A 13,453-nucleotide genomic window follows, 5' to 3' on the forward strand; every position below is an offset into this window, starting at 1 on the left:
AAAAGTCAATCCGGAAAGCATCACTTAAGTTAAACATTCAGAAAAGCTCTGTTCATGATATCCTTCATAAAAATTTGAGGTTTAAATGTAATAAAATGCAAACAGTTCATACACTTTTGTCTGATTATGAAAGAATAAAAAATGCTCGTCAAGAGTTAACTGAACGGATACAATCGGATGAAAAAAATTCAAACCTCATTTTTAGTCATGAGGCAACATTTCACATATCAGGCAAAGTTAATCGTCACAATTGTAGGATATGGGGAGAAGAAAATCTGCATGAATTAAATGAACACGAAAGGGATTCGCCTAAAGCAAACGGCTAGTGTGTTATGTCTCGTTCTCACATCGATGGACCCTATTCGTTTGATGAACGCACTGAAACCACCATTTCATACCTCAACATGCTACGAGAGTTCTTTATTCCACAACTCCAAGAAAATTCCGACGTGATCTTTCAACAGGATGGAGCACCAACTCACTTTGCTCGAATTGTTGAAGTCATTTTAAATCAAACTTTGCAAGACTGTTGGATTGGTTGAGGAGGACCTATGAAATGGCCGCTTGTTCACGCGGCTTAACACCTTTTGATTTTTATCTCTGGAGTTTTTTTAAAAGTAGAGTCTATAAGAACTTCAACATCGTATTGTTGATGCTGTGGGCACCCATCCCTGCTGCTGTGTTTGAAAATGTTTTCTCAGAATTTGAATGCCGAATTAGATTGATTATAGTGAATGATGGACAACATGTAGAATTTTGTTAATAATGCGACAACATCGAAACAATACCATAAAAATTAAATAAACGAAAATGTACAAGTGTAATGCATGTATTCATATCAAATTTATGTCAGTAACTCAAATAACAACAACACTGTTCAACATTATTTTTGGTGTGTCCATTTCCGGATACCTTGTTTGTATGTATATATATATATATATGTAGGGGTTTTTGAGTTCGGGGGGGGGGGGGGGGGGGTAGCCCATTCATTTCCCCTACAGCGCCAACCCCATGACCGACATATATATATATATATATATATATATATATATATATATATATATATATATATATTGTTGCGGATATGGGATTTACATCCATCCATATCCGCTTGTAAATATTCCCCTATTTCCTCAATACTTCCCAACTATCCCCAATCCCCCATTCCCTAGTCCCATTTTCTGTAAACAACACTCTGTAGACCCGACCTCCCCCTATTTCCCCCATTAAATGTCGCATCCAGGTCCACCGCATCTCACGTAGACAACTATAGGACATCTTGCTAGTTATTCTTAGTCTATGTCAGTTAAGGACTCGTTTCCATTGATTCTTACTCTTCGTTGCACCAGAATGTGATTGTATGGCACCGTTAGGAAGTTTAGGACCTCCCAATACCTCCCCGCAGCTCTTCCTCACGGTTCAGCAACAACAACAACAACAACAACGGCGGCGGCGCGGGGAGTGCGCGTCCTCACTCCGGCTTGGTTGGTGGGGGGTGTTGGGAGTGCACCAGGCCTTTCCAACGAGCCGCCATCGAGCATGTGCTCGACGGGGTTACCAAGTAGGGGCTCGCTGTCAGCTCCTCGTCAAGGGCGGAGCCCGGTAACCCCCGCACCCAATAGAAGCGGCGGACCGGTCCCATCTGGGGCGGAGCCAACGAGCCGAGGGCGTGTGACTCCCCGCTGAGCATGCGCAGGAGGAGGGAGGTGATGTCAGATGCGCGCTGAGCTTGAAGCGAGAAGGACGCCACCTCTGAGCGCTGTGACACCTCCCCGCATCTCTGGACTGGACCGTGCTTTATCCTGTCCCTGAGCCAAGGTGCACCTTGTGCTATCGACTGCCTGTCCTTCCCTGCCATCAATCCCTGTGTAAGTCAGTCTTGTTCCGTTTGTCTGTGGTCTGTCTGGGATAGATAAGACTGTAACTAAGTGCCCATCTCTTCTGTGTCTTTACCTCATTACCTTGTAATCTACCCCTTCTCTCCACCACTAATTATATCCTCCTCCGGAGGTCTTGAGAACTGTACCCCTTGCGTCGTTTCATCTATCCCAGTCGTTGTGTCCTTTCCAATCATTGATTTAGCATAGCGCGATTTGGTCAACGTCGGGTGGAATCGGGTGAGTTGGGGAAGAATCGGGGGAACTGTTAGGTCGCGGCAATACCACCGCTCGGTAAATAACATCTAATCCGCGATCCGTAACAATATATATATATATATATATATATACATACCCACATGTGTATCAGCATGCATTTGATCCACTGACCTCAACCCAGAACTCGGCGTAAATATCGTTTGCGATCTTCCGGGTCACAGGCCACAGCTTTGTCACCGAGCAAAGGTCACAGGCTGTCATCATGAGACCAAAAACTTTGTCCCTGTGCACGCATCAAGGTTGGAATTAACAGATGTCACCAGGCCCTCAGCACTGCAGCCTGACGTTTAGCAATCAATTCAAACAAACGGCATTAACTCATTGGAGGAATTTCTTTCAAAACGAAAAAAAAGATTCAAATCAAATTTGTCAATGAGCAAAACAAGCTGATATGTACGAGAGCTGCCCAAAAAGTTTAGCAACACTTTCTATACTTCAGTCAAAATCAACAGGAAATGTCTGCAACTTATTCTATGGTTAATTTTGAATGTCCCGCTTACTACTGCAGTGCAGCAGAACAATACGTCTTCTAGCGCATGCGCAGGGGGTCGTCAAAATGGCGCTGTCTTTTTTTTTGTTTTTTTTTGTATACAAGATCGAGGCTCGTATAAGAGCTAACATTAATCACAAAAAAACAAACGGACACATAAAACATATAATAAAGGGAGCGGGAGGCAAAATGGGGAGATAGGAGAAACACACAAGTACAACATTTGAGAGCAGGGACGTCAGGAGATTTGTGGGAGGAAGAGGGCTTGGGGCGAGGAGGTGTGGTAAGGGGGGTGGGGGTGGGACAGGTATAAAACACATCGACACTGCTAGGACTTCCAGGAAAGAAGTCGGTATTTCATAAAAGTGGATCTGGGGTGAATTGACCTAGGTAGAAAATATCAAGGTTTTGGATGGGGGAAGATAAGAGATGGGGGTGAACACCTGTTTTAAAGACCTGGACCGAGGAGTGGGATTGAAGAGAGTCGGGGAGTTTGTTCCAGAGGCAGGAGAAAAGATGAATGAAAGAGTGAAGGTGAGCAGAGAGTCTTGATTTTGGCAGTTTAACCATAAGAGGGTTGCTGGCAGATCTTGTGCGACCTGTAGGAATATTTGGGGGACAGAGCACATACAGAGCTGGGGGAGCTAAGCCAGAGAGGAGTCGGTAGAAAAAAGAAAGACCACCAACCTGCCTGCGGTGAGTGAGTGAAAGGCCCTCGGAGTAACTTCATCGCGGGAGATTCCAATGATTCTGAAAGCTTTGGTTTCAACAGCGTGAAGCCGAACTAGGTGTGCGGCAGGAGGACTAGCCCAGAGAGGAGAGCAGTATAGAGAGCAGTTTATATATTAATTTCTTTATATATTAATTTATATATTAATTTCTATATATATATATATTAATTTCTATATATATATATATATTAATTTCTATATATATATATATTAATTTCTATATATATATATATTAATTTCTATATATATATAATTATATATTAATTTATATATACATATATATATATATATATATATATATATATATATATATATATATATATATATATATATATATATATATATATATATATATTATACTGTATATATATATATATATATATATATATATATATACTGTATATATATATATATATATATATATATATATATATATATATATATATATATATATATATATATATATATATATATATATATATATATATATATATATATATATATACTGTATATATATATATATATATATATATATATATATATAGAAATTAATATAGAAATTAATATATAAAGAAATTAATATATAAACTGCTCTCTATACTGCTATATGGTGATGGTGGTGTCCCCTTCCTCTCCCTCCCCCCAGTATTCCATTGAGCTGCGGTTGAAAGCCCTGTATATGGTGAGGAGCTCAGGTGTGCCAAGGAAGTACTTCACACGACCGAGATTGCCCAGTCGGCACCTGGCTTTGGAGGCCAGCTTGGAAATGTGGTTTTCGCAGGAAAGTTCATGGCAGATAGTGAGACACAAGAGCTTGAATGACAGAACTTCTTGGAGAGGATTGCTGAGAAAGTAGATAGGAGGGTTGTCCAGACAGTCTTTTCAGAGAGGCATCGTGAGAGTGTGACATTTGTCAGGATTGAAAGACATGTTCCACTTGTTTGACCAGTCTGTGATTTTGTCCAGGTCTGCAGAGAGGGAGGAGGCTGCAGACTGCCGATCTGAGGGATGAGGTATGGAGCGGCAGAGAGTGGAGTCATCAGCAAAGAGTTATATACGATTTTCCAGAGTCAGAGAGATCATTGATGAAGACCAGAAAAAGCACAGGGCCCAGAACACTGCCTTGGGGAACTACAGCCTGAACAGGAAGGGGAGATGAGAGAAATCCATTCAGGGCTATACGTTGACTACGACCAGAGAGGAAGTCCGCAAGCCATGCGTGGAGATTTCCATGTATACCATAGGAGGAGAGTTTGGTGAGCAGAGCGGGGTGCCAGACCGTATAGAAGGCATGTGATATGTCAAGGGAGACAGCTCTAATTTCCTGTTTGACATTGAGGACCTCCATCCATTGTTGAGACAGCAGAAGCAGCATGTCCAGAGTAGAGTGACCTTGTCTGAAACCAAATTGATGATCAGAGATCAAGCCATTGGAGTAGAGGAAGGATTTGATATCCGAAGTAATGATGGATTCCATGACTTTGCTGATAATTGGGAGCAGGCTGATTGGTCTGTAGTTGCAAGGATCAGTTTTTGCACATTTTTTTTGCAAAGCGGTAATATTGGCTGATTTCCAAGCTGATGGCAGATGACCTTGAGCAAAAGAGAGGGTGAAGAGAACAGAGAGAGGGTGTGAAAGAGCAGCAGAGCAGGATTTTAAGACCTGTGGGCTGATGCCGTCTGGTCCAGTTGCAGAATCAAAGTCGAGGATTGACAGAAACTTCTCCACCTTGTCAGGAGAGAAGGACACAGAGTCCAGGAGCTGCTGGGTACGACTGGGTAAGGTGGGTACAGAGAGAGACGGGTTTGGGACACAAGATTTTGAGGCAAGCACAGAGTTGATGCATTCAGCTTTTTCACGTGTGCAGTCAGCTGTGTAGCGCTTGAGGTAAGGGAGGGGATGGAGGGGGAACAAACACCAGAAACAGATTTGACCACACGCCACCAGGATTTGGAAGAGGGAGACAAGTTTGCGAGTTCAGTCTTGAGAGTAGAGAGACATTGTTTCCTGGCTCTCCTGAGGGTAGACACACACTTGTTCTGGGCTTTGTGAAAGGTAATGAGATTGCCTTCCATTGGATTTGCCTTCCAGGAGGCGAAGGCAAGTTGTTTCAGGGCAACTGCCTCACCCCAAGACTGCCTCACTCCAAGGGTTCTAAGAAAGGCCAAGTGGAGCTCATTGACATGCCTCGCTCTGGCCGGCCAACAACAGCAGTCACTCCGGCATTGCTTCAACGTGCTGATGAACTCATTCGAAAGGACCGACGGATTACAACCAGAAGGCTTGCAACTGAACTATTAGTATCACATCTTGCTTCCGGGTCATTCGCCTAGCAGGCTGAGCTGAGTCGGTCGTCCTGTGTATTTGATTGATTCTGTTGGATTTAGCGTGTGCTGTCGTGTTGTGCTTTGTGTGAATGATTGTGATGGATCCCTGTTTCGTTTCCTGGCTTATGGCGGCGTGTCTGCCCGTCAGATTTGCAGTACTTTGGTTTTTACTCGCCACCAAGTTGAAAATTTCGAACTGTAAGTACCCGCCATGGTTTTTCGTTGAGCCTCACGCAGCCCCGGTGTGCGCCTCTCAACAAGACAGTCCTTTTCCCCGTCTCGCCCCATCACCCGCCCCATCGCTCGTCCCACCGCTCGTCCCATCGCCCGGCCCATCGCACGCCCCATCGCTCGGCCCATCGCCCGGCCCATCGCACGCCCTACATCTGCACGCACCGCTGCATGTACCGAGCTCGACTATTCGCTCTAACTCCTCTATCCCGAGGCCTATTCGCTACACTCGGCAAAAACTTTTGTCTTTAAACAACACCACTCGATTGACTCCTGGACTCGTGTCAGGCCTTAGAGAACTTGAAATCGGCGTTGGTCTCCCGAGAAAACGCACAAAGCGAGGCAGGAGGAGAAAGCAGAGAAAAATACCGATTGTGATTTCTCTTCACGACCATCGACGGCCCGACCCACATTTTAATAATTCCTGCGAAAAAGTGTCCCCTGTCAACTTCAATAACCTCATCTATCCCTGTAGAACATACACAGCACCAAAACAACACCATTCTGACCTGTATCTCGCCTTATTCAATGCTCAGTCTGTAAGTAGTCCTGACAAGCGAACCGAAATTACCTCTTTTATTCAAGATAATGATATTGACGTGCTTTTTCTGACCGAAACTTGGCTCCGACCCAGTGGCGACGAAGCGAGGTGTGCTGATCTCACCCCACCTGGATACACCCTGCAGTCATTTCCTCGCTCCTCTAGGGGTGGGGGCGTGGCTGTTATTCACAGAGACAACTTCTCTCCCTTTGTCTCCTTCACCACGACTTTTTCGTTCGACCATTCATCCATCCTACGAGCTAGCCCATGTCACCTTCACTCTGTCAGAAAACACTCTTCATTTCTTCTGCCTCTACGGACCTCCACCTAACAGGAAAAACAAGCTTACTGACTCGATGTTCGTGACCCAGCTTCCTAATCTGCTCGACCACTGCAATACTCTTCCTGGTTCATCTTGATTCTTGAAGATTTCAACGTCCACTACAACCAACCACAACATCCTCTCACTTCAAAGATCATTGACCTCTTTTCTACTTTTAGTCTGTCTCAGTCTGTCTCCCAACCTACACACGTTAAAGGACACATCCTGGATTGGTTAGTGCACAGATGCGATGATCAGTTGGTGCAGTCCACGTAAGTGACCTGTGCTATCACCTCGGACCACTTCTGTGTCACCAGCCACCTGAGTATTGCTGTTCCTCGTCTTCAGCCCACCTTCATCACTGCCCGCAACATTCGTGCCATCGACCGTTCCGCCTTTAAAGAGGACCTTCACACCCGTCTCTCTGGCCGTTCCTATATCACTGCAGAAGACCTCGACTGTTGCCTCCGCACAGCGTTGGTCTGTCATGCTCCAGCGACACGGCGCACCGTTCCCAGATGCAGGAGTACTCCGTGGTTCAGCGCAGTCAGCGACGAAGTCAGGGCTGCCAAAAAGGAACGACGACGTGCCGAGAGACAGTGGCTGAAGACTGGCCTCACAGTCCATAAACAGTTGTATAACATAGCTAAAAGACTCGTCATAAAAATCATTCTGAAAGCAAAAACGTCATATATTTCTGATCGGATTACTAGGAGCTCCTCCTGCAAGCAACTGTTCAGCATTACCAACCGTCTTCTTGCCACCAAAAATAAATCCGTTCTTCCCACTGTATTTCCTCAAAACGAACTACCCCAACGCTTCCTGCATTTCTTTCACAATAAAATTCAGTCAATAAGAAACAATCTTGACAAGCAGTCACTCCTTTCCTTCGATGATGCTGAACACTGCTTTCACGGACGACCTCTTAGTTCGTTTACTCCTGTTACTGAGGAAATTGTCAAATGTACAATCCTCAAGTCAAACACAAAAACATGTGATCTCGACCCCCTTCCCACCGATTTGTTCATTGAGTGTTTGGACACCCTCCTCCCATTTATTACTGCAGTTATCAATGATTCTCTGACTACGGGTTCATTTCCGCTTCTCTTTAAACAAGCTCTTGTTAAACCACTTCTTAAAAAGCCCACCCTTGACCTTAACGACATGAAAAATTACCGTCCTATCTCCAACCTGTCTTTCCTGTCAAAGATCACAGAAAGAATTATGCTATCACAGATGAATGACCATCTAGTTTCAAATAATCTTTTCAATTCTCGCCAGTCAGCATATAGACCAGGCCATAGCACCGAGACCGCTCTCCTAAGAATAACCAATGATCTTCTGACCTCTCTTGACTGTGGTAAGGTTTCCGTTCCTGCTCTTTTGGACTTGTCTGCCGCCTTTGACACGATTGACCATAGTGTCTTAATTCGTCGTCTTGAAATCACATTTGGTGTAACTGGTACTCCACTTTCTTGGCTGATGTCCTATCTTACTGATAGAGTGCAAACAGTTGTTGTCAATGGCCAGAAATCAGCCCCTTCTCCGCTTTCCTTTGGCGTTCCCCAGGGCTCAGTCCTGGGACATATCCTCTTTCTTTTGTACACTCAGCCTCTATTTGATCTTGTTGCCAGACATTCAGTTGATCACCACACCTTTGCGGATGACAATCAGCTGTACAAAGGAAGCACGATTCAACAAATCGTGCCCACTGTTGAAGTGTTAGAAGGCTGTATTGCCGACGTGAAGGCATGGATGACCCAAAACAAACTTCAGCTGAACGATGCTAAAACAGAGTCTATGATTGTAAGATCGCACAGATGTCCTCTACAATGTTCACTTCCTACCACTATTCATGTTGGTGAAACCGATGTAAACTTTGTTTCGTCGGCCAAGAACCTTGGTGTGGTTTTCGACTGTAACATGACATTTTCCAAGCAAGTACTTCAAGCTTGCAAATCAGCATACTTTCAGCTGTGAAAGATCGCATCCATTCGCCACTTTCTTACTCCTCAAGCTGCTCTAACTCTGCCCTTGTCCTCTCAAGGCTAGACTATTGTAATTATTTGTATGCTGGCTGCCCTCAGTTTCTCTTGGATAAGTTACAAAAGGTTCAAAACTCTGCCGCTCGTCTTGTCTGTAAGGCGAAGAAGTCTGACCATGTTACTCCGCTTCTTGAATCTTTACACTGGCTGCCTGTCTCTGCTCGTGTGCAATACAAAATTTGCACACTATGTTATAAATCATTGTGTGGAACGGGACCTCACTATCTCTCCGAATTGCTCACTCTCTATGAACCTCGGCGACGGCTTCGTTCAAGCGACGACTCTATGACCTTAGAGCCGCTGCGCACCAGCACCAAGTCGTTTGGCGAGAAATCCTTTTCCTTTGCTGCACCTCTGCTCTGGAATGACTTGCCTTCCTCTGTTAGACATGTTGACTCTCTTCCTGCCTTTAAAACCTCCCTCAAAACCTATCTGTTTCACAAGTCTTTCAAAGTCTAAGTCCTGTTTTCCCTTTGGTTTGAGGTGGGACAGAGATCGAGAGTATATCTCTGTACATGTGTGGGGGAGGAGGAGGGGGAGTACACATCTGTGGGTTTTGAATGGGGAGGGAGAGGAATAGGGCAAGAGTGAAGGTGTGTCTGTGTGTGTGTGTATGTTTGTGTGTGTGTGTGCGGTGTGTGTGCGTTCGCATGATAATGTAAAGCGCCATGAGGGTAGTTTACTCTGCTTGATGGGGCTATATAAGACTCCTTTATTATTATTATTATTATTACTAGGGCATGCCCGTACGTGGGTGCCCGTTCCTTGCCAAAAAAAAAAAATAACGCAACCCGTACGCTCTACCCCGCCCGTACGCCCGTACGCCCGTAAACAAAAAAAACAACGCTCTTTGCTTCCGCCCTTCGCTCTGACTGAATTGGGAGAAATAATGCGCATAAGAAATCGAGAAATTATTATTTTCTCCGGAAGAAATCGAATTACGAACCGTAATGGCGCACGCGCTCGGCTCGGCTCGCTCTCACATCGGCCACGCCTACGCAATAACGCGTTCTGTGATTGGCTGCCGGAAGTGCAGTCTTCACTGTCCGGAAGGTCGCAAATCGCAGTTACGATGAATCGCAAATTAGTTTTAATTAGTTTTAAAACATAGTTTAACGGCAACATAGTTTTCCAACGTGAAATAAATGAATACGCTCTCAAATGTGCCGTCCGAGGCAGAGTCTGTTCGCCACGTTCGGCACACGTGATAGCTCACTGCTCTCTGATTGGTTGAATCGTTTTTTGGACATAGCTCGGTAACTACTTGTCCGATTAATATGAAACCTTGAAAAGGCACATCCTCGGGTCCCCAGCAATATACCTGGCAAGTTTCAAGTATATCGGACCCGTGGTTGTCGAGAAACAGCGGTCACAGACATACAGACATACAAACATACAAACATACAAACATACAAACATACAAACATACACACAGAGATTACTGGAATTATAGATAGATTATCCAAGGGAAGTGTGAACAACATTATTGATGCCTGAGGATATTCAAAAGTGTGTGCACTTTGGGTTCCACGAAGCCTATCCAATGATCACAAACTTTGCGGAAAGATGTGTGTTCAGATTTGCTCTCCCGTTACGAGGCTGATGGTAAAAGTTTTTTGTCACGGATCGTCACTGGGGATGAAACATGGATCCATTATAACCGGAGACCAAAAGACAGTCAATGGAATGGCATCATCCAAATTCTCCTCGGAAGAAGAAGTTTAAGGTTACCCCATCAGCAGGGAAAGTCATGGCCACTGTTTTTTGGGATGCAGAAGGGGTGATTTTGGTCGACATTATGCCACGTGGTCAAACCATTAACTCAGATCTGTACATTCAAACTCTTAAAAAATTGCAGAAGCGTTTTAGGAGAGTTCGACCTCACATAAATGTTGCTGAAATCCTCCTTCAACACGACAACACACGACCACACACAAGTTTGAAAACACGAGAAGCAATCACAAAACTTGGACGGACTGTTCTTCCCCACCCACCCGACAGTCTTGCTCCCTCAGATCTCCATCTCTTTGGAGCCCTCAAAGATGATTTCCATGGGAAAAGGATTGGGAGTGATGACGAGGTTATTAAAGAAGTGAAGAAGTGGCTGCGAGTGCAGGATTCAGACTGGTACAAGAAGGGGATACATGCTCTTGTTTCTCGCTGGCGAAAGGCTGTTGAAGTTGACGGAGATTATATAGAAAAAGAAATACATCTAGTTATCCTATGAGTATGTTCAAATAATTCTGTAATAAATTACGAGCAATAAAGAAATTGTGTTGCAAAACTTTTTGGGCAAAACTCGTACATATAGATTTGCATCAAAATCCCGACGATTCTCATAAATCATCATTATGACATCAGGATGACATGACATAATGACTTCCCTGTTTTGTTTTTGGGTTTTGTGTCTATCTTAAGTGATAAAATTTTGTTCCAGCAATTTAAATAGACAGACATTATTTCCCTTGTAGCCGGCTACATATCCAGTGATTAGAAGGAAAGGACAGGATAGAGAGGAGAAGTTGCAGAAGGAAAATTCATGGAAAAAAGGCAAAAGGGTTTGGGAGAAGGAATCAGGAATGTAAAGTGAAGAATGGGGGAATTAAAAATTTCAGCCATTTTTTAAAAATATGTAATTTTAAAATTACATATTTAAAATATGTAATAAGTTTTTTTTTTAATAGCAAAAGAGCAATATCCAGTAGACTGTGATAAATGGCCTCACCGGTGTGCTTGATTTTCCATATCGAGAGATCCATTTTTCACCATAGCGTCTAACTGCTTTTGGTTCCCAAAATACAGCGCCAGATCCGTGGCTATGATTGCCTTCCTTATGATTTCCAACACCTGTTCATAATCCGATGAACTCATCATCCCAAAGATGTTGTGTCCTTCAAGCTGTGGGAAGAGAAGTGAAAACCTCTGAGCAATCCAGACCATTCAGGTTTAATCTATTTTCCTCCACTTCAAACTTTCTTCACCATTTGGGCCACCTTTTTGGAATTTGTGGCACTACAATGAATATCTTTATATTACTCTTTGCATTTGTACGTTTTGTATCCCACTGATAGTCCGGATCTGCATCCAGACCATTCATCCTTGTCACACACCATAATCTAATCGGCTAAATCTCATCTGCACATATGCCATCTCATCTCATCCACCAAGTTTTATCATAATCCGTCCACAACTATTTGAAATATCGTGCTATACATCGTTTTGGCCCCATCTGTCAATGGTAAAGAATGACAAAAAAATTAAAAAATATTCTCGTATCCAGATGCGGACCTATATCCTCACCAAAATCGAATCAATTTGTTCGTATCACACACCCTACCTGTTCATCAAGTTTCAGCCGAATACGTCAATAACGTTTTTAAGATATTGCACGATATATCGTTTTGGCCTGATCACTCAATGGTGAAGAATCACTTTAAAATTTTCTGTTATTCACATCTGGATCTTCACGAAAATCAAATCAATTCGTCATTGTCACACACCAAAGTGTCCACCAAATTTCATTCGAATCTATCCATAACTTTTTGAGATATCCTGCTCACAGACAGATAAAAAGACAAACAGACAAACACACAGACAGACAGTCAAACAAATAGGGGTGAAAACAAAACGTGTGTCCACCTTCGGTGACAGAGGTAATAAAAGAGTAATTTGCCATTTCTTGTACTACTGTGAGAATCTCATTCCGATGACGTTACACACACACACACACACACACACACACACACACACACACACACACACACACACACACACACACACACACACACACACACACACACACACACACACACACACACACAAACACTAAAGGGAGACTGATCAAATGTTATCAAAACATCTCCTTTGTTATTTTGATTTAAATGGCTCATTATTGGGATTTCCAGCCTGGTGTTGGCTTAGCCGTTAGGGTGCCAGCTTGGGATCCTAGGATCTTGGGTTCGAATCCCGGTCGATCACTGAATTAACGCCAGGGGGGTTGACTCGGCCTGTCGTCCTTCCGAGGTTGGCAAATTGAGTACCAATTCACTGGTAATTCCCTGTGTGTCGCAAGAGGCAACTAACAGGGTTGGTGAATTCCCTGTGTGTCGCAAGAGGCAACTAACAGGGTTGGGGGCAGGAAGGGCATCCGGCCATAAAACACTGCTTCAAAAAGGGGACCATGGTGCCTGAAAAAGGCCAACCCCCGCTCTGCGGGGAAAAATGGCTCCTAAAGGTGGTTCTTATTATTGGGATTTCCTCTTACCTGCCCAGCGAGGATCAGGCCGTCGCTTGCTTTTCAGAAGGGGGGTTTCAATTTTAAACTGAGACTGGAGGTTACACTACTGTCGATAAGATAGCCGAAATGACCACAGTGCAGACTATGCGTGAAGCACAATGTGCAAGTCGTACTCACACAACTCGCCTGAAATCGGATGTATTTTCTTGTTTATCGTTGGCAAAGTTCTCAAGTATTATTTTATCCTTTCACAACAATCACAAAGATTTTTCTGGAAAATGATGAGATAAAAGGGGCTCGATCGATCAGGCTCAGGAGCCGCACATAAGTCCTTAATGAGCCGCAGGTTACCGACCCCTTGGTAAGGGGAAC

The 13,453-nt window shown here is 43.8% G+C and overlaps 1 protein-coding gene across 1 annotated transcript in view; it reads right to left on the reverse strand.

Moving 5' to 3' along the window:
* PDE10A (phosphodiesterase 10A) overlaps positions 1 to 13,453 on the reverse strand; it is a 131,704-nt gene that overhangs the window by 21,769 nt on the left and 96,482 nt on the right. The window contains exons 18-19 of the mRNA XM_068110734.2: positions 11,570 to 11,742; positions 2,268 to 2,379 (exon numbers count right to left, since the gene is read on the reverse strand). Of these exons, the coding sequence (XP_067966835.1) occupies positions 2,268 to 2,379; positions 11,570 to 11,742 (285 nt within the window). The remainder of the gene's footprint in view (positions 1 to 2,267; positions 2,380 to 11,569; positions 11,743 to 13,453) is intronic.

Source organism: Myxine glutinosa, chromosome 3 (assembly GCF_964187855.1).
Source record: "Myxine glutinosa chromosome 3, kmMyxGlut1.1, whole genome shotgun sequence".
NCBI classification, from domain to species: Eukaryota; Metazoa; Chordata; class Myxini; order Myxiniformes; family Myxinidae; genus Myxine; species Myxine glutinosa.